This window comes from Musca vetustissima, unplaced genomic scaffold (assembly GCF_032173495.1).
Source record: "Musca vetustissima isolate MV318-11 ecotype Yass unplaced genomic scaffold, APGP_CSIRO_Mvet_v1 utg11625, whole genome shotgun sequence".
Classification (NCBI taxonomy): Eukaryota; Metazoa; Arthropoda; class Insecta; order Diptera; family Muscidae; genus Musca; species Musca vetustissima.
In genome coordinates, this window is record NW_026885638.1 from 638,063 (window position 1) to 663,889 (window position 25,827).

At 29.9% G+C, this 25,827-nt stretch overlaps 1 protein-coding gene across 1 annotated transcript; it reads left to right on the forward strand.

Annotated features, from left to right (window-relative positions):
* LOC133332852 (protein spinster) lies at window positions 1–21,979 on the forward strand. The gene is made up of 7 exons (XM_061541221.1): window positions 1–403; window positions 13,919–14,276; window positions 15,289–15,615; window positions 16,254–16,515; window positions 19,518–19,658; window positions 20,181–20,322; window positions 21,722–21,979. Exons 1-7 carry the CDS (start codon window positions 67–69, stop codon window positions 21,775–21,777), a joined length of 1,623 nt encoding a protein of 540 aa, XP_061397205.1. The 5' UTR covers window positions 1–66; the 3' UTR covers window positions 21,778–21,979.
* Window positions 21,980–25,827: the final 3,848 nt, after the last annotated feature.

Sequence of the window (25,827 nt, forward strand, 5' to 3'; positions counted from 1 at the left end):
AGAAAAAAAAAAGAACTTTGAAGGAAATAAACTTTAATCGCCGCTTAACTGGTCTCTTCCACGTGAATGTCTAACAAATCACAGTATCCAACGTATCAGCCGATACCCACAACCACAGTCACCATGGACAATCCGGCCATGACCCGTAGTACCAGCAGTGCTGACGATGGCGACCAGACCGGTGCTGGTGCCCTACCCTCCACATATTCATCACAACAGCTAATGCCGCCGTCCGATAGTGACAGTGTCGATGACACAGAAAGGCAGAGACAGCGGCAAAATAGTGCCACCATTGATTGTGCTCCTGGTGCCCGCCGCTGTGTTACCCGTAGCCAATGGTTTACAGTGGGTGTACTATGTTTTGTAAATTTAATCAATTATATGGATCGTTTTACAATAGCAGGTAAGAAGAAGAGGAAGAAGTTGTTTGATGATAAAACCCCCTCAATAGTCTTTAATATTGCGCAAGCAGCTGATTGTTTCATATGAACATCCGATATTTTATAACGGATAAAATTAGTCATTGCTTCTTTGCCAACACAACACAGCTCGCTACAGCTATTTCAACTGTTTTATAGCAACACTGATGTTGTTGTTATTGTTATTCTTCTTGTGTTAGTATAAAAGTAGAAAATATAATTTTGTTCTCAATCTTTTGTAGAATTGTTGTTGATGGTTTTTTCATGACTTGTTTTGCATAAGGAAGTAAGAATTATATTTGAAAACGGATATTGTTTTGAAAAATCGTTCAATCTTTTCAAAATACTTAAGTATATCTGAACTAAATATTATTTTCAAGTAATATATAATAAAGTTTATATGATATAGATTCGATACCGAAGTATATTTTTTTCTGTAGAATATTTTCATTTAAAAATATTCCTAGGATTGTCTTATGAGATATATTTTTCTTGAAGTTAAAATATTCGGCATTTAAGAGGTGTCATTTGAAGTCACACGATTCTTGCCCCAAAATCAGTATATAAATCATATAAATTCAACTAAATTGGCGTACTTATTGATAAACTCACTGATTGCCTTATTTGTTTTGTTTTTTCAATGGGATTTTCTTATCTACATCATGATTACTACTAATAAACAAATCAGTATATTTATAACAATGGGTTTGAAGAAATATATTAACAATTTGCAATTTACGATTGGAAATTTAGTTTTTTAATCATAAATCTGTCTAGTCCACTGTCTCTTTTATAATCCAATCGTAAGGTTTTCGTATATAATTATTATCGAAACGTGCCATTCTAAATTACACCGTACTCCCCTTATAGTTTGATAATATACGACTAAGTCAGGAGTCGAAGGAATTGTGTTTGCGTACATTTGGAATGAACCTCTAAAACTACCATACCGCTTGTTAACAGACAATTTAGTATGATACCCAATTTAAGACAAGCTCTTAAATCGGTATCACATAACATGGGAAACTATTAAGATATTATTAAAAAACCATAAATTAATATAAAATCTAGTAAAATAAATTATTTATAATTTGTATGAAAGAAATAAAGTCTGGTTTTGCCTTTTTTAATTTAATTTTTCTACATGAAGAATTCGAAGTATTTTCAACAAAACCCTAAATGCAAACGCGTGCGCTTAATCAACGTTGATAGTCGCCAGTAAAATTTCTACCACATACATATGTGACCCGCATTAAATTTAATTACAAATTTGGCTTGATGCTGCCTTTTGTTTCTTAAGTTCATTCATTAAGGTTAAGAGATGTCAACACAAATTTAACAAATAATAATTCTTCCCCAAAGATCAAAATAAGATTCTGTCCCAAGTCTCTTTTTTTTTTTGAAATTGTGTTTGTTGAAGAAAATGTATTTTTAATTTAATTTCTAAACATTTCCTGAATCTTGAAATAGCTTCCGTTCAGGCACTCCTCTCTATGTACCTATTTTGAGTATTAGTCATTCTAAACGTGGTAATTGATGCGAGAAATATTTTATGACAGTATTCAATTCTACAATTTTGTCACGTTCTATTTGTGGGAGTAATGTGAATGCATTTGATATTTTATATTCTTAATAACACCAGGCGACAAAATTTAATTAAAAACAATTATATTTGGTCGACTGGTAATAAGATTTACATTAGAAACACATTTGTATAGACATATAAATAAATTCTAAAAATGTGCAGCATTGTGTAGATAACGGATTCGAAAAATAATTTGTTAAATTTTTATTTTAAACAATTTTGCATTGATACTATTAAAATACATTGTTAGATATCTATGTCATTGTAGTTGTGACATTGTTTTGGTTTCTAAGTTCCATTTTTAATATTTATAATTTTTGCTCATCTTCTTCTTTTTTTTTTTGTTATACATGTTTTTTGTTTGTTTATGTTTTCAGCTTCAGATTCTGCTGTGCTCTACCTTGAAATTGGCAAGCATTCGTTTTTGAAAAAAATAAGCAAATATAAAGTCTAACCTTGAAATGGTCATAAGTTCGTTGTGCTTATCACCATTAATGGCGGTAGTACTGTTGTTGCTGATTTTATTTTTGCAAACTTACCTACATACTTGTCATTGATTTTCGGGTGGGGGCATATCTTCCATTCCTACGCAGTCTTATCTCTAGTTTTTCCCCATTATTATTATTAATATTTGTTTTTAAATCGAATAATTCCACCAAATGAAATTGGAGAATCTTTAAAATTCATCAAATTCCAATTAACAGTAATCGATCAGAGTGACAAAAATCACCGGACAAGCCTCAGTCAGTCATATGCTGGCGAGTTGGTGGTTAGTTGAATGGTATTTGATCATTTGTATTACATGTTGCCAATGAATGTGTTAACACAATTCCCCTCAGTTTAGTTTAGTTGTTGGACAAATCTATCATCTATACATCACGCCACCATCGCCACCAACACTTATATCAGCAAGTTGCTATTAGCGTTGCGTCAGTATTTACTGCTGCTGCTCAGTTCTCTTATCAGCTTGCCAGCTAGCAAGCTAATACCATATGCCCAGTTATAATAAAGAATGTCTGCGCCAAGTATAAAGTCTCGTGACATAGAATTCCCCACAAAAATATTTTGCAATTTATGTGCGATTGTTATGGATTCAAGACGAGTACAAACACACTAACGAAAATGCCATTACTTGGCCTACCAGCATTTCATTCATAGAAGTTGTAGTATTTTTTTCAATTTCAAATTTGTATTATGCTCTTAGATTATTGCTATATGACTACTTAATCTGGTTTGAAAAATCATGATTATACGTCATCGCGGGACGATACCGCTACCGCCGAACCGTTAGACATTTGCCTGATAAGGCCATCAGTTTTGTTTTGCTACTAGTAGGGTGGATTGTTTTGGTAAACAATAATAACCGAATCAAAATTGTTTTTACAAGCGCTTTCTCCTCCTCTTCCCACAATATGATTGAAAAAGTATTGAAAATATTTTTGAGTTTTGTTATTTTCCGTTTTGTCGGATGATGCTTTAGCTGACTCATGGGAGTATTTTGTGTTTTTGACCAGTCATAATGGAATTTAATTAGTACTATACATTTATCTTACCATGTGTATATGGATGAATGGGACATATGTACATACATTCGGCAAGTATATCTGATGAGAAAAAATAATAAAAAGACAAAGTTGAAAGTGGCGTGATATTTTCTGTTTGGTGGATTGGTAACTTTTTGTTTGTTTTTTAAATGTAAAAGTAGAGTCAATGTTGAATGGCATTTATCTCTCACATGTGATGATGACACATTTTGTTATTTTCAAATATTATGTACATACATATGTATGTATGTTCTGTAACGTCATTTAGGTATATTTTTTTCAATTGAATATTGAAAATACATATTACAAATAAATACAATTTTCTGAAATACATTTTCGCCACAACAAACCCTTTGACACTAAATGTTTATAACGACAACTAATGCCAATGCCGTCCAAAAGTGATAGTGTCGATGACACAGAAAGGCAAAGACAACGACAAAATAGTACCACCATTGATTGTGCTCCTTGTGTTCACCGTTGTTTTGCCCGTAGCCAATTGTTTACAGTGGCCGTACTATGTTTTGCAAATGTAATCAATTATATGGATCGTTTTACAATAGCTGGTAAGAAGAGGAAAAATATTTTTTATGTTTAAAATATCCCTAAATTAAAAAAAACAAAAAAAAAAACAGTATAACTCACACGAGTTTGTAAAATACATTCCTCTTTCTGGTTCTGTAGTGTGTCGATTGTATTCGTAATCTTTTCAAAGAACCTTTCTAACACGTTTATCCAATAAGAAAATTGTTTTTGATTCAAGGCCAAGAAATACACGTTGAATGGATGGAATCTGCCACTACAAAAAACTGTATCAAGACATGATAAATAAAATAACAATAACAAAGTAAACAAACATGGAAACAGACGACAATATTTGCCAAAAATACTTTTTCATTCCTTCTGATATATATTTTAGCCAATAATAATTCCATTCATAAAAATATGGCAAAATGAACATGGATACACATACTAGCATATACACTATAGATTTTGCTTGCCTATTTGTCTAGAGGTTTGCTTCAATATGCTTTTAATATGGGTCAAGGTTGAAATTAAAAAAAAAAAAAACAAATAATAACAAACTTTGACATGGGTGTAATGATGGTCATGATAAAAAATCGTAGTCTGCAAATAATACCAGTTTCTTAGTTGTCAGAAACAAACATTATGTAAAACCCCAATCGATGTGCTTGGTGTGTACGTATGTATATTTCTACATAGCCATATATTTCTCAGATAACCCAAACAGCGACAACAATTAAAAATCAAAATCATACGATATTTTATCGTTTACGATAATTAAACATTCTCAAATATTCCATAACGTCATTTTCTACAGGTAAATGCTCTAATTTACATTTGTGGTGAATATGAATCAGATATTTACGCAAATAAAAAATAAATATTCCCAAAATTAAATTTGCATTCAAGTAGTCGTATATGAGGATTGCTCTTTTTCACCTTAACAAATTTCAGAATGTCAATGTGGCACAACGGCGTCACAAATTTAAAATTTCCTAAAATTAAGGCGATTTTAGATAGCGTAAATTGCCATGTCTGTATTATAATTTATTTCCGTTTTGAAACATATTTTCTTTGTATTTTTTTACTATTCTTCTATTGTGCATAAGCATATATCTCATTTAATTTTTTGTTTCTATATGATATACCACCAATAAACGAATTTTTATGAACTTTGAACGAAAAGAAGAATAGAAGGCGCAAAATAATATTTGGCTGTTGTGAAAAATGACGATAAATATTTAGTATGCCAAGAAATAAATATATGGATATACAGTGAATTCTCCCACACAAAATTAAGTGAATTTTCCTTCTGTGATACTTAATAGAAATATTGTGGCAGTTTCAATAGTATTAGGTTTTACTGTATTTCATATTATAGGTATTTCATATAGATGTTTTTAGAAATAAGTAGCCAAGAAGATTGTATTAAGGAAAATGCTCGAAATTCAAATTTTTATTCGAATTTATTGTTATTCACCTGAACTTTTTTGTAGGAAGAATATATCAGCAATTCTTATTTTGCCATTTTTAATGTTTTTAAATTGAATGCCAGATATCATTATTTTGTAATGTATAATATTGACTCAATTTTAAATGCCCGTTTTAATATTTACAGTTGATATAAAATTTTCTGTACGGTTTTCCTGCTGATTATTTCCTGCATCACAACAACATGTGATTGACACATTTTCAAAAGTGAATCACGAACAAAACTTTGCAACAGAGATATCTGTTTTCCCCATATTCGCCGTTTCCTCACTACATGTATCGGTAAAATGCTATATAAAAATTTAAAAAAAAAACTCTCTGGCTATTTATCTTTCGAAATGGCAATTTTGTAAAAAAAAGCGGCGCGGAGAAGTAATAAATTCTGAAAAGTTTCTTCTTCTCCTTACATCAATTTAATATAATGTTCCCTTCGAAGATGCTTCTCGCTTCAGTAGAACCTTTTCTTTAAATGATGAATCCTATCAGAGGGTATAAAATTTAAAAAAACAACTAACCGAGTTCGGAATATGTAATCCTTATATCTGAAAATGTTGTAGGAATGAATATTTAATAAATTAATAATTTAAAAAATTTAATAAATAATTCGTTATAGTACAAGATACTCGTATTTTATGACTTGTTATTTTATCTAAAGGAAATGTTCATTTAGAAAAATAAATTCCAAAATTTGTTTGGAAAATGTTTTACATTTTTTCAAAGATTTTCTCTTACATCAATGACACTAAAAGTACCCCAATGAATAATAGCTAACCAAAAATATTTTTCGTTAAAGAAATCCATTATATCTAGAAAAAAATGCAAATTAAATTAAAAATGCCATGCATTTTTTAGATAAAATATTTTAATATTTTGCGCAATCCCCTTGAGTCTTATTTTCAAATCAATGTCTTGTGAAAAATATTATTTTTCAATTAAATTGCTACAATTTGTGAAAAAAAGTACCCGAGCGGACATTACATTTTTGTCACAAACAAAAATTGAAAATAAATTATAATCATCCAATTACAAATTGAGATAACGTAGAAATTCTATGAATGAGTGAATGAATCATGAAACGTCTTATCACTTCTCCCGATTTAGATAAAAACAGAACTACTATATAATGAATGAAAAATTTTGTTTACATTCTGATAAACAATTAGTAAATGATGTGTGATTGCAAAATAAATTTAAAAAAACTGATTTAGGAATTAATTAAAGTAATAAAAATAGGTATTTTAATTATAGTCAGGGACATGTATTAGAGGAATCAAGCACAATTCCAATGAAAAATATTGCAAATGGACATACAAAAAATATTGATTGCTGTAAGAATAGATATATATTTCTAGTCATTTCAAAATGTTAATAATTAGTCATTATTTACAATTTCATAGACAAATATTTCAATAAATATATACTTCTAGATATTTCAAAATGTTTAAACATCACGCAACAATTTACACCTATTTTGTTGTTGACGTTTGTCCTTCAACTTGTCATTTTATAGCTTAAAAGTTTTTTTATTGTATGTGCTAATTTGTTCTAATATATATTTACTATAAATTGTTCATTCATTCAGTATTTTTTATTTTTGTTCAAAGTGTTAAAATTCAAAGTTGTTTTGTAAAAAAAAAATAAATAAAAAATTAAGATTTAGTATTGCATCTGTGTGTGAGGTAAAATGGGTGTTTTTAATGTTTTGCCCTAAATATTGTTTTTACATCCACAATAGTTTCTGGAACATACTGTTACGATTCAAATAATAATAGTTGGGAAACGAAAAAAGAGATTGCAATATCTTGCAAAACAAATGGTCAAAATAAAATCATCCATTCATATGCGAACGCAACTCAGTTTTTGTGTGGAATGTAAAACAAAAGAAAATGATTCAGGTTGCTAGCAACAGTTATTGTAATTATATTTCCTAAATTTTTTATTGTCTCCATGTTTGGTAGTTATATTTTTATTTGAAACTATTTTTGGTTGTGTACCCATTTTGCCTGTTTGTTTGGTTTGTTTGGCATGTGAAAATTGACTATTGAAAATGTTGTTGTCGGACGGACCGGATAGACTATTACTTTCTATTTATTTTTGAGGAAAAATTACTGCACCACTCACTCAGTCACTGCTCTTTTACTCTTAGTTTCTCAGTTTTGGTTTTTTGCTTCCGATTTCTTCACGGTTATTTATTTTTGTTTAATTTAGTATGTTGTAGCTTTACATCAACTACTAAAAGAAAGTCCTTAAAGACATGGAAAGAAAATAAAAAGTAAGGTGACGAAGCAATGTGTTTTAATAATCAAAGTAATAAATATGATTGTGAAGGGTCAGTGATCTAGAGAAAGGTAATTCAAAAGTGTGCACGTGTTAATATTTTGTATTAAAACAAAGCATAACATAACCGACAATGCAAAATAAGCGAAATAATAAAAATCTTATCACTATAAATTAGCAGTGCAATGATTTATAAACAATTATTTTCTTCGTTAGCTTATCAGCATTATAATTGAAAAAAAAAATATCCTGATATTTTTGTCTAAGATGCCACAATGTGTTAATAATTTATTTGTCTTTAATTTATTAAACATCACAAACAAATTTTAATTTAATATTATATATTAAAAAAATACTTCCTTTCTGTGCATACATAGATTTCTCTTTCAAGTTTTTCTAAGCCAATGACCGCATTTATTTTGTATTTTAAAGTTTACGACATTTGTTGTTGTATATTTTTTTATTGTTGCTTCTTGGTACAAAATGTAGTGTGGCAAATTTCAATTTACCACAAAATATAATACAATACTACAAACACATGATACATATGCATACATGCTCAATTTCAAAATCGTTCAAAGTTTGTTCCCAATCGATTTGTCTGTCTGTCTGTCTGTCCGCCAGTCTATCAGTGATTCTATCGATTTCGTGTCAGCTCGCTGTGTACTCCCATATAGGCATTTGAAGTTATGTCTACCATTGCAGTGATGTGTGCTTTGTAACCGCATACCTATACAACAGTGGCATACAATTTTTATAAAAGTGTGTGAATGGAAAACAAAAAACTAGAAGAAAAAAATCTTCAATTGCTGCTACAGGGCATTGCATTTTGCGGTGTTGTGGCATTAGAATATTATTTATTATATGTATATAAAAAGTTCTTTTTTTATAACCGAAAAGGGCAAAAAGTGTGTAGATAAAAGTTTGTGCACATCGCTCTATAACAGACCAATTATATATCATATTGTCTGTATATCGGCTTTTTATGTTATTTATTAATTTATGATGCCCTCACAGAATAATATGCCAATATAAAGCTTTGAAAACCGAATTTTAATTACATTCAGAAAGAATATTTTGCATACAACAAATCGTTTGGTAATTTAGCACATAGAAATAATATTCTCATTCAGAAAAATGGTTTCAAAAGTTTACTTTTTTCTTGATACCAAATATAGGAAACTCGTGTATAATTTGATTAAAATCCAAATTATATATATTTATATGATTTACAGTGACGAGCAGAAACGAAGACAACTTTTACGACATAATAATTAAAGATAATAAGCAAATTTAAAAATGTTGGATTTATTTTATAACGTATTTCGTACTTAACAAAAATACTTAAAGTTAAAAATGAAGAAAAGAAAATAAAGAAAATTAAATCAACTCCAATGTACTCACTTTTGCACGTTTGAACAAATTTGCAGAACATTTTTATTACTTATACCGTAGTTTTATATTTTTATTGCGTAATTTATGCAATTTGGCATACGTTCTATCAGTTTTAGTACAATTTTATTTGAAATATTCTTCCAATTACATCAGAATCGCTGCCAAATTTCGTCTGAATTATTAGTTGCTGATTGGTATTGTTCCACCTCTTTCTTTAAGATTGGTCCCAAATTATCCTTCGGATTTGTGTCGAAACTTTGTGCTGACCACTGCGTTAATTGAAAATTTTGCTCACGAAGATATTCAATCACGAATTTGGACGAGGTGTCTTTGATAGTAATTATTAACAAGATAATAATTACTTATCCTCTCTACCAAGACTAGTTGATATGACTCTACAATGCTCTCAATAGACTTCTTTCATTATTATATTGTCAATTTTTTTACATCGCTCCAGGACCCACATGTTAAAGCCTATCCATACCATGGCAATTCCTCATTCGTGCTTCACATTGGGCCTTTGAATTAATTTCCATCACCAATAATGTTTATCGTCGGATTGAAAACGGTGGAATTTGGTTTCGTCGGACTTCATCACACGTTTCCAGTTGACCACAGCTCAACGATTGGTCTAGTTGAAAAGTCCTTATTCTGATTTTCAAAATTTGTCCTATAATACAGGTTTTTAGTTTTTTTTTTTTTTTTACAGTTGCTATATGCAATATCGGGAAGGGCTCTTCACGCCGTTCAATGGCTAACATGTTTGGCGAGTACTTACGAAGGATATTTTGGTGATAAAACTTATCAAATTACATTTCCCTCATCATTAGACAGACGTGGGCCCACACAACATATAAACGGTGTACGACCTCTAATTTGAGGTTTGGGAATAACGGGACATCGTTTTTGTACCCATATGACCACTGATTGGCACAATTGAAGTCCCTTTGCAATTTCCAAGTTAGAAAAGCTTCTTTCACTCAAGACCCGAATGTCCTCTTCAGTGGTTATTAAATATTTCTTCATGATTTATTATTATTAGTTATTTATTACTTTTTGTTCAAAACTTTGCACAATTTTTTTTAATTAGCTTTTTTAGTTTTATTTTTTTTCCATAATGTAAACATGTACCCGTTTCTGCACGCCACTGTATATATTTAGTATCCTTCAAAAAATACAATTCCAATATTATTTGGATTCATATACAATCAGAAAAACAGATTTTTCCCAATTGTTATCTATGACAATAATAACAATTCATAAATGTAATTACAATCAGAATTTTGGTTTTTAATCGGATATCATGATGATAAGATATACAAGCCTACGTTTATTTATTTGGTTAACTATATCGCTTCACTTTCTAATAAATTGCCAAAAAGAGAAAAAACACAAAAACAAGAAATCGCTTAGAAACAGAAACTATTAACAACCGATGTATAAAGATATACATTTTTCTGAACGTTCTAGATATAAAAACAAAAACAGTCAGTGCTGTATTGCTGTTGCTGGTTTTCAACATTCCGCACAATCTCAGATGATTCTATATTTTTTTCTACTTTTCGCTTTGGCGTTTTCGTTTTATTCTCCATTTTCTACAATGTGCCAAATATTTCAACCGGCTTTTTTTATTAAACTTTATAATCGCCAGTGACTAAAGACTGGTTTTTAAGGAACTTTTCATTTTTGTTCTTCTTGATTTGCAATTATATTGCTTTTATGTCTGTCACTAAGTCTGGTTCGTTCGTTGGTTGCGATGGTGGCGGCTATCGCAACGGAACAAAATCGCATGACTTGGTAACTGGTTTTGTTAGCAGCTCATCTGATTATAGGAAACGTACGAATGAACGTCTGAAGTCCAAGGTGGTATTATTGGAGGCGCAATAATCTCTCTAGCGCATTCATTAGTAGCATCTATTTTGCAGCTTTTATGGAATATCTCGATCTTTCTTTTTTGTGAAAATGCAAACAAAAATATTTATGCATTTTGTCGATACTCACTTCAAATGTGTGCATTTTTTCTCTCTCTCTCTCTCTCACTATGTTTCTCTTTTGTTTTGCTACACACTTGGTATGGGACTTAGGCAAATGTGAATCTTTTCTTGTTGGAATATTTTGCAACGTTGGCAATATCAGACATACATATACATTTTGACGTAGCCATGCGAGTGCCAAGCCTTCGCCCAATGCCACAACCAGACAGCCACGTTTTGTTTATTATTTTATATATCGCATGTTCATTGTTTTTGCTTTAGCGTCATATTCGCTTTCGCGTTCTTCTCATTCGTTTTACAAACTGTGCCGGCAAACTGTGCAAAGTTTATCGCAAGTCTGCCAGCAGATATCGCCAGCCAAGTATGCGAATGAGTGGCGCTGTGCTTAGCAGCGAACGAGTTGTTGATAGTTTTGTTGTTGTTTGCTGGCGTTTTTGTATACAATTCAAAATTTTATTTTACCATTTCGGCTTTCTACTGACATTTGGTGTTAATATTGGCTACGTAAACATGTACATTCGCGTTTACGTACGACGCTTCATCGTTCGGTTGTTTGTGTGGTATCGTTACGTCATTTTTAGCAATCGCATCGAGCTCTGATTGGCTAAAAAAATATCGTACGATAAAATGTTTTCATTGAAAAGCAAAAGAAGCCCACATCATATTCAATTGCAGGCTATAGCTAGCTGGCTGGCTGAATTATTGTTGTTTTGCAGCTAAATGGCTTGTTGGTAGTAGGTACTGCGGCACCAGAAACGCTCACTAACCAAAATAAATAATAAATACCCAAGAATGAATCAACTCTTTGCAAAAAAAACTTATTCACCTTGTCTTTTGGTACTCTCTGTTTTATAGCGGCGACCACCCCGCTTAACTAGTTTGTCAGCAGAGCGGGCACGTCATAGTCGATGGATCATCTGTTAATAATTCGTTTGCCTCCTCGTCCCGCCTACTTTGTACTAATGATTGCATTGATGTCACCACCACCCCTTGGCGTGCTAATGCAAAATAGGAACACTTTTATAAATATCCACTGAATATAAAATACAAAACCAACAACAACAAAAACAACAGTACGAAGCTTCAACTTGTTGCTTGACTGCTGTTCTCGTTTTCTGATGGTGGTGTGATGATGGTGGCGAAACCTCTTTTTAGCCAAACAAAAAATAAATACAAATTCTCATATTGTGTTTTATGTTTTCGCTTTTCCTCCTTACTATCAATTTGGCTAGTCCATCACCTCATACTTTGCAATGTTTAACATAGACATACAAAGAGATAGATATAGTAGTGGTAGTTGCCAATGGGGGGTTTCAGTATATTTTGGCCAAATTAGATGTGCGTTTTTTTGCTTTGCTTTATTTATTCATTTTATTTTTTTTTAATTTTACCTACATGTTTGAGGGGCAACTGTTCTGTTTATTTCCTTTGAATGACGACTTATAATTACTGAAGGTTATAAATGTTGGGATTTTTTAAATAATTCGCAAATATGTGGTATTCTACGTGCGTATTCGCCATAGCTGCATTTTAGTTAATATGCACGTTTTAATGTCCAAGTAGGCTTTCAATTTTACGAAAATTTTATTGACAGCTAAGTGTCATGTTCGACTACAATATACACCCAACACTATATATTCCAATTTGTTGTAAAATGCTAGTTTTTAATGAAATACAAGATGACTGCGGAAATATACATTATTCAAGCACGCAAGCAAGAATTTTGCTCTAATCAGTTCTTACATAATAATATATTTGAAATAAAAAACAAAAAGTAAGCGCCATATAAAAATTCGTTAGAAATTACAAAATATATGCAATGGAAAATATTGGTCCTTCAAATCTGCTTCCTTGAATTCTGACATTATTGTTCAGACACACATTGACATCGATTATTAAACGTCTTTTTTTCAATATTCATAAATTTTTGCATATTTATTTAGTATTTCCATGTTATTCTATTCGGGTCAAGTAGTCTTTCGAATTTGCAATTGTTACAAATTTATAAAAATTGAATTGAAAATGCTGAAATGCTTTCTCACTTAATTTAATTTATGTTTACTTGATTTTCTATATACAAATGCGAGCATCATAATCATCATAATCAAATCATTTACATATTATGTAAATGATTTGTCATAAAGATATATATTTTTTACAATTCTATATTTCAGATACACAATTGTGAAATGTAAATCTTATGGAGATTCAAAATACGATTTAAATTGTTCATTTAAATATAAACAAAAATTTTCATATACTCAAACAAAAAAGGCTTGGCGATTAGATACATTAGATATTAGATTTGATATATGATATATATTGTTGACAATTACAATTAACAAGTTAAAATATTCTATTTGGCTACGGGAAATTGTGAATTGTTGTGTTATTGCTTCAGTCAAGGTTAAGAATTTGGACTCAAATATATATATATATATATATATGTGTTAAGAATTTGGACTCAAATATATATATATATATATATATATATGTGTGTATACAACGATTTTAAAGAATGGCGTAGATTTTGTTTATTCTAAATATAATCTTATATTTGTGCATGTGTAATTGTTGGTAAAGTTCCAAAACAAAAAGTAAAACATTGAGTTCATTCATATACTAGTTAAAATTCCAAATCCCGCATATAAATATAAAATAATTAATATTTTTTTATTTTCATTACAGGTGTCCTGGAGGATATACAAAAAGATTTTCAAATGCCTGACGATGATGCAGGCCTGTTACAAACTGTTTTTGTGCTATCCTATATGGTGTGTGCGCCAATATTTGGTTATTTGGGTGATCGATATTCGAGACGTTGGATAATGGCTATTGGCGTTCTATTATGGTCCACAACAACGCTGCTGGGCTCATTTATGACAGGTTCCGGCTGGTTTATGACATTCCGTGCCTTGGTGGGCATTGGCGAGGCATCTTACAGTACCATAGCCCCGACAATAATATCAGATCTATTTGTACATGATTTACGTTCGAAAATGCTGGCCGTTTTTTATTTTGCCATACCAGTTGGTTCTGGTTTTGGGTAAGTTATGCAGTGTTATTTATACACAAATACACCTATGTCTGTATGTATGTATATACAAATTGTTGTATATTTACTTGCTTTGATTTATTGCCATTTTTATTTGGCAAAATTTCATCAAGTTCAAGTTCAGCAAAAAACAAATGAAAAAATCCCACAATGTACATACTGAAATTTTATCTCTTGACAACTAGCTTTAAATGTCAATTGAAATTCAAATGAAAGAATTGTTGTTTTCCTCTCAGAGTTCAATAACAAATAATGATCGCTAAATTTAAATATAAGAAGAATATGTTAAAATATCGCGTGTTTTCATTTGGAAAGCGTTCAATTTACAAAATTGGACTATTGTCGATACACCACCATCGCCACCATAATAACATATTGAGATAAAAATACATTATTTGTCAATCTAACAATTGACCCTTATGTACAAATTATGAAACTCATTGTGTGCGTGCGTGTCTTTATTTTTTTCTCCAAATGTCAAATTAAGGTTGCTCTAATTGATATTTGTCTGGATAATTAAATTATCATAAAAAATCAATTGAATTTTTATCATCGGGCTGTGTACAGTTATTTACTTACTGATTTTTTTAGTTTATTTAAATTAGTTACTGTTTTTCAACCTTTTCACCCGAATAATTTCCAATTGAAAAACATTTGTTTATATTAAATGAAAACTGGGCGGACGGCTGGCATTTCTCATATAATGCGTCTATTATAGATGATGCAGAAAGATTTCAGGAATTATAGCAAAAGTATTGTTGTGCTAAACCAAAAACAAACAAAAAATTAAATTTTGCATTTCAAATTGTTTATGTTATTAATTAGACTGAATTAGGATTGAATATACAGTGGGTTTGATTGTCCACATTTTTATTAAATGGATTTAAAAAAAATGTCCAAAATTCGAAATTTTGTATAAAAAATAGAATATTTCTTACAAATTTCATTATAAAATAATTATAATTATAAAATAATATGTATCCCATCTTTTCCCTTTTTACAGTTACATTGTTGGATCTGAAACAGCTCACTTGGCTGGAAATTGGCGCTGGGCGCTACGTGTCACACCCATATTGGGTATTGCTGCTGTCGCTTTAATTTTGCTCATTAAAGATCCTGAACGTGGTGAAAGTGAGGGTTCTCACAATCTCTCAACAACCACATATACTGAAGACATCAAATATTTGGTTAAGAATCGTTCATTTATGCTGTCCACCGCTGGTTTCACATGTGTTGCCTTTGTGGCCGGAGCTCTGGCTTGGTGGGGACCAAAATTCATTTATCTTGGCTTGAAAATGCAGCCTGGCAATGAAAATCTAATTCAGAATGAGTAAGTATTTTCGAAAACACGAACATAAAATGAATTATATATTGTTGTATATACTCAACACACACACCCATACAAACATAACACTATATAACTATGTAATTAGCGTATCGTACAAGTTTGGAATGATAACTATGATTGCTGGCCTAATTGGTGTACCCTTGGGTTCTATAATGGCAACGCGCTTTAGACATCAAGTCGAGAATTGTGATCCGTATATTTGTGCGGCTGGTTTACTAAGCTCAGCTCCAATGGTTTATTTAGCATTGTATTTGTCGCGAACCAGTGCTACATGGTGTTTTCTATTTATATTTGGAGCTCAATTGGCACTGAATCTATGCTGGTCCATTGTGGCAGATATACTGTTGGTAAGATAACTTTTTATTTGAATTTCATTATAGATTATTAAGAATTTGTAACAGCTATAATGCAACCACCTCGTCAACGAGAACAACGTCTCCATCAGAACCATCTTCAGAATAACCCACTTGTACGAACGCTAAACAAAGTTTTTTTCTTTAACGGATTTTCTTCTTAAAATATTTTGACAAATTTCTAAATTATATTAAATCGTTTCTTATTCTTTTTTCTTACACTTTGCATTGTAATGTTGTTCGTACAAAAACATAACAAAACAACAGCGTATCTTTCAAATTTGGTGCCATAACAATGATTGCCGGAATTATAGGTGTACCTTTAGGTTCATTTTTGTCCACCAAATTGGCTAAAAGTTTCCCCACTGCCGATCCCTTGATCTGCGCCTTTGGATTAATATTGAGTGTGCCCCTAATGACGGGAGCCATGATAATTGTCTCTGACAATACTGTTGCTACATATATTCTAATATTTTTCGGCCAACTGTCATTGAATATGAATTGGGCAATTGTTGCTGATATTTTGCTGGTAAGATATTTCTCTATTCGTATCCCCCTTCTTCTTTTGCGAACATTGTATAAAATATTCATGTAAATGTTGTTTAATTTTTATTATTTTTTGTTTTAATATTTACTGTTATAATTAACATATATATTGTTATTGTAATTGGAAAATTGAGAATTGTTATCTTCTTAATTTCTAGTGAATAATTACAATTTAGATAATATTATTGTTTTTTTTTTTTTTTTTAATTTTCACACAAGTCTAATAATCTAACAACAAACACAATTCAAAAGTAAACTTTTTTGGGAATCGAATTTGAAATATTGTTTATTCACATATATTTTAAAGCAACAAAATGATTATTCCCATGGGAATTATTAGTTATTCACGTTCTCCGTGTTCGATTATTTTAAAAGTTCTTGAATTGTGTTTGCTCTGGTGTTGGTAATTTTATTTTTGACTAATTTCCTTTTTTTACCTCACTTATATTACTGCACATATTGCCACATAAATACTACACTCGTTTTTATTTTCAATCGTACAAACCACACACACAAAACACTTCTACACGGTGGCAAACAGAATATTGTTGCACACAAAAGCTTTTACACACCCTCCCAATAAGATGGTTAACGCCATTATTGTAGTTGTGAATATTATTCACAATATACACACATATATGCTACGTCATAGCGCCCACACACACACACACATTGCAAACAAACCTCTTTTTCAAATGAAATATAAAATCATTTATGCCTCTTGTTTTTGGGCCACCTGCCCCTGTCCCCATATACAAAAAGGCCTGACCCATACTGTTGTGTTGTAGTATTTAGAATTTTTGCATTATTTAAGCATAGAACACACCCCCTTTTATATTTGACTATTTATAAAAATGTTCTATTTTGTAAAAGTGGTTTACAATTACTCCCCCAGGATTTTGTCAAACAAACAGGTTTCAGCGCAATATTGTTTCGCCGCGTGAAAGGTGGGGAGGGGAGTGTAATAAAATTGTTAGTAGATGGGTGGAACACCCCCCATTGTATGAGTTGTTTATTTTGTTTGGGGACGAAAAAGAAATGGCAATTTGCCGGCTGGACTCATCCCACAAAAAATGACACTTACAGAATAAAACATAATGATATCTAAATGATGATACATTATGCAGGCATTTATCAGGAATAAATTACCAATTTCATTTTTACCCCCCATGTTCATTACGTAGTAAAGGAGAAGAATTTATTTTACACACTCCCCTTTTCATATAACTTTTTGTATGGAATATTAAAAGTTTTGAAAATACCCATAACAACCCTATAAATATTTATAGGTCTTGTGTGGAACTTCCTTTTCTAAACGACATCGGCAATTCCTATATTAAAGTAATTTGTACCTTTCAATAATTAGATTTACAAAATTCCACAATTTGTTGTGATTACTTTACGTCAGCAATTTGTTGTAGAACTAATCATTTCTATAGGTTAGATGTTGTTTTTGTGTCTATTTTTATATTATAGATTAATTTTTGTTTTTGTGTTTTTTTTTTCGTTGCTTCTTTATCTCTGACATCCAAACAAGTAGGTGCTAATTTTTATGACGTATATGATCTGACTGGCATCATCACAATTCGTTCGTTTTTTTTTCTTTCCTTCTCCACAGACGACAATTTTACCTCGTCGTCTCTTATTGTTTATATAAATAATTATAATTATTTAATGTGTTATGTAGACATGAAATTATTTAACATGGTCTGCAATTTTATCTCCCTACATATTTTGTTGATAACCGTTATCAACATGGCAGTGAATTCACTGAAGTACTTTTATATTATATATATATTATATATTCAAAAAAAATTGTCTTTTAGTAAATTTTAAAAAATATGTTTTAGAGTAGCGCACTATGGTAGTAATGGGTGCGTAGGTATGGAGAAAGGTGATATGATATCTCATTTAGATATGTGGACCAACACAGTCATTTGCACACTTCCTAGTTTAGACAAAGCAACGTTTTTTCGTAACAATAGTAAATTTCTGTACAAATAAAAAATAACTTTCTATTGGGTAAAGGCATAATTGTTTTTTAAGAATATCGCCTTGATGAGCATAAACTTTAAACATTTAAAAACGTTCTTCAAAAAAATTATTTCTATTCAACAGAACAAAAAAAAAATGTTCTCATTTTACATTAGGAATATCTCTCAGATAGGTCGTCCATTATTCTCTTTTAATATAACGCCACTCCGTTATTAGTTATTGTTTACAAAATTGTTGTAAAATTTCAAAATTATTCTTTATATTATTAAAGATATATTCTTTATATTCGTTTTTAAATTCATTATTTATTTTCCATAAACACTTTTCATCACAACTTTTAAATAACAAACCAACACCATTTTGTGTCTGCACCTCCTTTACAATTTTATAACAGTAAAATTGAACAAAAAAATACCCACGATTTAAACAACACTTACATGGAAAGGACATAATGTTCGTACATTAAGTATCACATTCATTAGAAGCGTTTTTGTTTTTTTTTTTTTTTATTTTTTAACTCGGTGGAAAAAAAGAAAAGCAAGAGCAAAAGAAAACAACAGCAATTGGCAATTCATAAACAATACAATGAAGCCTGAAAATATGCAGTACATTTATGCTGTAGTTAATATATTAATGTACAGTACTTTTTCGTCCATGAAGATTGTTCTGGTGTTGGCGTTTTAGAAACTGTACTGTTTTAAATTGTTCTCACACGTCACTGTCTGCTTTTTGTGGTGGTGTAGTGTGGGAACAGATTCTGTTGTTTCGTGCTCGAGTGGCTCCATCTTTTGTTCACTTTTGTTACTAACGTTTAGACTTTTATTTGTTGTTGGTTATTTGGTGCATGTATTCGATAATGTTCTAAAGCTTTCTGTTAATTAAATTTCACATTGGTGGTTGTTGCACAGTAGTTTGTAGTATATATTCGTGAATATTGTAAAATATCAATATTTTATATAATTAAGAATAAAAATATATTTTTTTTTACAGTATGTCGTTGTTCCAACACGCAGATCAACAGCTGAAGCATTCCAAATATTGATATCACATGCTTTAGGTGATGCCGGTAGTCCCTACCTAGTTGGAGTGGTAAGTAGTTATTATATATATAAGTATTGTATAGTTTCAAGCGTCCACTACAAGTACAAAGAAATATTTCCGTTGATTTTCCAAGTTACATGAAATGAGGAAATGTCACGGAATTATTATTGGGTAAAATCTTGAAATATTCAATTATTTTTTTTTAATATTTATAGGAAAATTATTGTTTTATAATTTAGATCCACCATCATATTTTCTTTTCATATTATTTATTTATTTTTATTTATTTTTTTTTGCCATTTCAGCTATCAGAAGCTATTAAGAAACATTTACGCACAAATGTCCACAGAGTTTCAGAATTTGTTAGCAGTGGTGGCCTGGAAAGCCTATCTCTAACAGTGGTTGAGACTGTAAATTCAACAATAGCAAACGCAACAAACGCACTAATGCCGAGTACAAGCACAACAGTGCCAACAACAACTACAACCTCTGTACCAATAATCTCAGGCTTTAATCACAACGAGGTATATAAATATATATATATATATATATATAAACAAATGCAATGAATTCATTTTCTACAATAATTCTTACTTCATCATTTCTTTATAGGACACCGATCTAACCAAATTTGAAGCTCTACAGTATGCATTATTCTCAACCTGCTTCGTGGAAGTGTTGGGTGGTATATTCTTTTTAATAACGGCTGCCTTTATTATTAGTGATAAACGTAAAGCTAGTCAAGCTATTCGTGGTAAGTTCTAATTTTAATAACACAAACTGAACTAAAATAAAAACAGAATCATCATGAAATTTCACTCTGACAATAAAAATTGCGATTGTTGCTTTAAGCTTTATAAAAAAAATAATTGTTATACATTTTAACTATACTTCATATTTGTTTTTAAGTGAAAATGTCTTTGTGTACTATTTCGTTATGATTTTTTCTGTATTTTCTATTTTATTATTTCGTCAACAAAATATTTTTTATTTATCACCACTTATTAGTAAATATTTCCTCTTTAGTTTTCGAACTCACAGACTTTACGGACTGCAATAAGAATGATGATACAGACGATTCAAATTGTTCCAAAAATATCGACATTTAAAAAAACAACAAAATTATATTTAGAATATTTCCAAAATTTTAGGTGGGTTTTGAGTTTTTTCATGTTTGTTGTTTTTTTGATTCCCTTTTTGGTTTAATTCAACTAACAATTCTGCCCACTTACTTGCCACTTTTACTGCTCTGCATTGTTAATACCATTTTTGGATTTTTATAATAATGCCTAGGCTTTGGACAATAATGCTTAATATTAAAATTAATTTAAACAACTTTTATGCATCAGTTGTATATAACTAAATTTGGAAAGAAGTTTTGTTTCAACTATTATGTTTAAAATAGTCTTATATATTGCAATGTAAACAAATATTAATCTGTACGAAGGGGAAATTATTTTGTAGGTAAAAATTATATTTTGTTTAGTCAAATATCTTAAAGTATAGTTATTGCTAAATAAACAAAAAAATCAAACTTCTAAGTTATTGGAAATAAAAATAAATTATAAAAATTAAAATATAAAATAAATTATCCATAAAATCACGATCTTTCAAACAAAAGAAGACCTAGGGTTGTTAGAAACGGATTAAGATGGACGAGTTGAACAAGGGTTAAATCCGATATCGTGTGATAATGTTAATCGTTTGATAGCAAGTTGTTTTATTTATTTTATTTGTATGTTTTATAGCAAAGCTTTCAAATGACTTTTGTCTTTTAAGTAAAATCACTATTTCACATATGGTAATATTGCCCAGTATTTTAATAGATTTTTCGTTCTTTGATTTCCACATGTATTAACGAATATCCTTGTTGAATAAATTTAAGAAATCGAAAGTTTTGGTTCGTAACAAAAGACCCTTAATTTTCCATTGCATAAAAGAATACCACATAATGTAGCGATTAAAGAAATATGTACTTTAAATACCTATATAACAACTTTTCCTAACTAAATTTGTCTTTTTTCGTTACACATTTTTATTTTTGTATGTGTTTGTTTATTTCCTAACGAGCTTTATTATGTTTTGAAAATAACAATATTTTTCTGTCCTTTACAATATGTAAATAAAAACACTTCTTTCTTTTTTACTTACAGATGGCCATCAAGCTGTGCCAAATCATGCCCCTGTCGATATTGATGAAATTTCATAAATTTTATCTCAAGCGCGCAATGCTGCAACAACCAAAATTAAAACCATTTTTTATGAGTTTTGTCATTTTCAATCATACTGCCATTGAAGTCATTACAAAAGTATGTTTGAATTGATGCTGCTACAGACTGATGAACATAGAATACAAAAACAATCATTACTACTCTTCATTATAAGTTAAGTTTTAATTTAGCCTGCAACGTTTAGAGATTTATTTTCCTGTTCACGACGAACTGCAGAATCTCTATCTCCCGCAATATGTGAGATAGAAACAGCGAATAACGTTTGCATGTAAAATGTACCACATCCTATTTCACTGAGGTACAGGATGTTCCTACAATCACGGCAAGACAAAAACGACGATAATGCGCTACAACGCCGATAATCACTTCAAATAATATCTCTAAAAAAACTAATTTATCTCAATTTTCAATTTTATCCTAAAATTATTTAAGTATTTTTTTTATTATTATTTTAAAATTGTTATCAATTGAAATTTCTTGCTATGTATTTTGTTTTATTTTGTAGTGCGGAAAGGAAAACAAAAACAATTTAGTATTAGTTGTTTTTATTACTATTATTATTAAATTATAAATATTAGATTCACTTCCTTCATTACATATACACATTTTTAATCTGAATTCTCAATCTATCCATTAAAAATCATAACTCATCACATTAGTCGTTAATTACCTTGAATATGTAAATGACATATATATACATGAACTCTCTGGCTGGCACCTTCCATTGACTACTAGCATAATAATGTATTTATTATTGTAAAAGATGGACGCACACATGTGTCCATTAGGGAAAGTTCATTCATTTCATTTTGTAAATATTAGTTTAGTAGAGAAAAAAATCATCTTAAATTAAGTATGGACTCTGTGTAGCCTAGAATTTGTATAATCCAATAGTTAGTTGTTTTTTTTTTTTTATTTTATTTTGAAGACAACATCTATGTGTATATGAAGTGCAAGAAACTAAAGCAATTTTTTAAACAACATTTATGCTCACTCATATCACCACACCCATTGTGTCCATGAAGAAAAGAACTCATTGTGTTTTACTTACAAAATTGTACAATTGGTCCAATGCATAAAATGAAAAGTCAGTAGTTGCTAAGGTTGTTTCCACATGTATTATTAAAGAGAAGAAGAATCAAAATTTTATATATGTTTGGGATCATTCGGAATTTTATGTTAAACAAAAACATATTTATATTTACAAGTCGGTAATAGTAGACAAATTAAGAAATCCAAAAAGACTGTAATCTTTTGAAAATTGTTATAAGAAGAAACAAAATATGTGAATTGATTGAATACAAAAAAAAGTAAAACACGATTTCCCAGGTTTATTTTTATCCATTATGAAATAAAACTAATTCTACAATGAAAACATTAAATGTGTCTTATTTTGTGATATAAAACTGATTAAAATAAAAAAGTAGGATTGTTTAATCTGTGATGAACATATAACTAGACCTCGGATTTTTGCATATTTTTTATGCTTTATCCGATTGGACTCAAATTTTGTATTTAGGCGTTTCATGCTTTAATTGATCGATATTTGGGGTCATGTCAAAAATATGCAAAAAATATGCAAAATATATGCAAAAAATATGCAAAATATATGCAAAAAATATATATGCAAAAAATATGCAAAATATGCAAAAAATATGCAAAATATGCAAAAAATATGCAAAAATATGCAAAAAATATGCACGGTATGCTAGGTCGATATGCGATAAATATATGCAAAAAATATACAAAATATGCATTGTCGATATGCTAAATATGCAAAAATATGCAAAATATGAAAAATATGCAATAATATGCAAAATATGCAAAAATATGCAAAATATGCAAAAATATGCTAAAATATGCAAAAATATGCAAAATATGCAAAAATATTCAAAATATATTCAAAATATATGCAAAATATGCAAACATATGCAAAATATATGCAAAATATGCAAACATATGCAAAATATGCAAAAATATGCAAAATATGCAATCATATGCAAAATATGCAAAATATGCAGAAATATGCAAAATATATGCAAAATATGCAAACATATGCAAAATATGCAAAATATATACACGGTATGCTAGGTCGATATGCGATAAATATATGCAAAAAATATACAAAATATGCATTGTCGATATGCAAAATATGCAAAAATATGCAAAATATGCAAAAAATATGCAAAATATGCAAAAAATATGCAAAATATGCAAACATATGCAAAATATATGCACGGTATGTTAGGTCGCAATATTAAAGATAGAACTTTGAAATTTTGCACATATATTATTATTACTCCTAGGATGTTTGGTATTGGAAATGGGATATATAGGTCCACGTTTAAGTATATCGCCATATAACGGTTATATATGTTTGCATGTTTTATACATATATTTAGCAAATTTTTCATAATGCCCCAAAAATCTAACAGTTGAACCATGAAACGCATACATACACAATTAGATTTCTATAGGTTAAAAATAAAGAAAGCACACAAATTCGAAAACTACCCTGAAATTTTTTTTTTTTTTGATTAAAATGATTGCATATGTGAAATATGTTGCTCATATTTGCACATATTTTGCATATTTTTGCCTATATTTTTCATATTTTTTGCATATTTCTCGCATATCGACCTAGCATACCGTGCATATTTTTTTGTATATTTTGCATATGTTTGCATATTTTGCATACTTTGCATATATTTTGCATACTTTGCATATGTTTGCATATTTTGCATATATTTTGCATATTTTTGCATATTTTGCATATTTTTGCATATTTTGCATATATTTTGCATATTTTTGCATATTTTGCATATGTTTGCATATTTTGCATATTTTTGCATATTTTGCATATGTTTGCATATTTTGCATATGTTTGCATATATTTTGCATATTTTTGCATATTTTGCATATTTTTGCATATTTTGCATATGTTTGCATATTTTTGCATATTTTTGCATATTTTGCATATGTTTGCATATATTTTGCATATTTTTGCATATTTTGCATATTTTTTGCATTTTTTGCATATATTTGCATATTTTTCCATATTTTGCATAGTTTTGCATATTCTGCATATTCTTGCATATTTTGCATATTTATAGCATATCGACCTAGCATACCGTGCATATTTTTTGCATATTTATCGCATATCGACCTAGCATACCGTGCATATTTTTTGCATATTTTGCATATTTTTGCATATTTTGCATATTTTTGCATATTTTATGCATATATTTTGCATATTTATTGCATATCGACCTAGCATATTTTGCATATCTCGTGCATATGCAAAATATGCAAAAAATTAAAAAATATGAACCCTTCAAATAATTCTAAATTCTTTGAAACGAATTTGTGTCCAATCAGAATTTCGATATCTTCATTATTAAAAAATATGCAAATATGCAAAATCCGAGGTCTACATATAACAAAGAATGCGTATACCTTACAGTGTAAATTTTTGCATGAATAACGCTAAATATGTTTAGTCCTATAACAGTCAGTAAGTACCTTTTTGAAGAGTTTTCAATTCGTCGATTAGGAATAAAAAAAAAACAAAAAAATACACGTATTGACTGATATCGATATTTAAATATCTTACATATTCGGAACAAATTATCACCTAAAAATATACAACGCTGAATCTATCTTACATAACGCTAAATAGCTTACATATTCGGAACAAATTATCACCTAAAAATATTTAACGCTAAATCTACAATAGACAATCAGGGTGCGGAGAATAAGTAAAATACGCTCTTTCTCACGAATGCTCACGGCGAGAATCCAAATGTATTCAATTTATCGCGAATGATAAAGTTACAATGAATGAGCAATCATTTGCAATTTTTCGCGAATGTTAGCATTGTACGAAAAATTAACGAACGATAAAATCGTCGTCGATTCGTTCTTTCGCGAGCATTTGCTGCGAAAGAACATTCAAACATCTCAAAAATACAAATGTTCGCGGATGCTCGGGAGCTCTGTTAACAACAACATCAAACAAAAATATCAAC

Bases quoted from the DNA above. Each gene is read 5' to 3' on its own strand.
- LOC133332852 (XM_061541221.1), top strand. From the start codon at position 67: ATGTCTAACAAATCACAGTATCCAACGTATCAGCCGATACCCACAACC. The intron at 404-13,918 runs GTAAGAAGAAGA...TTTTCATTACAG, and splicing joins GGATCGTTTTACAATAGCAG to GTGTCCTGGAGGATATACAA. The intron at 16,516-19,517 runs GTAAGATATTTC...TTTTTTTTACAG, and splicing joins TTGTTGCTGATATTTTGCTG to TATGTCGTTGTTCCAACACG.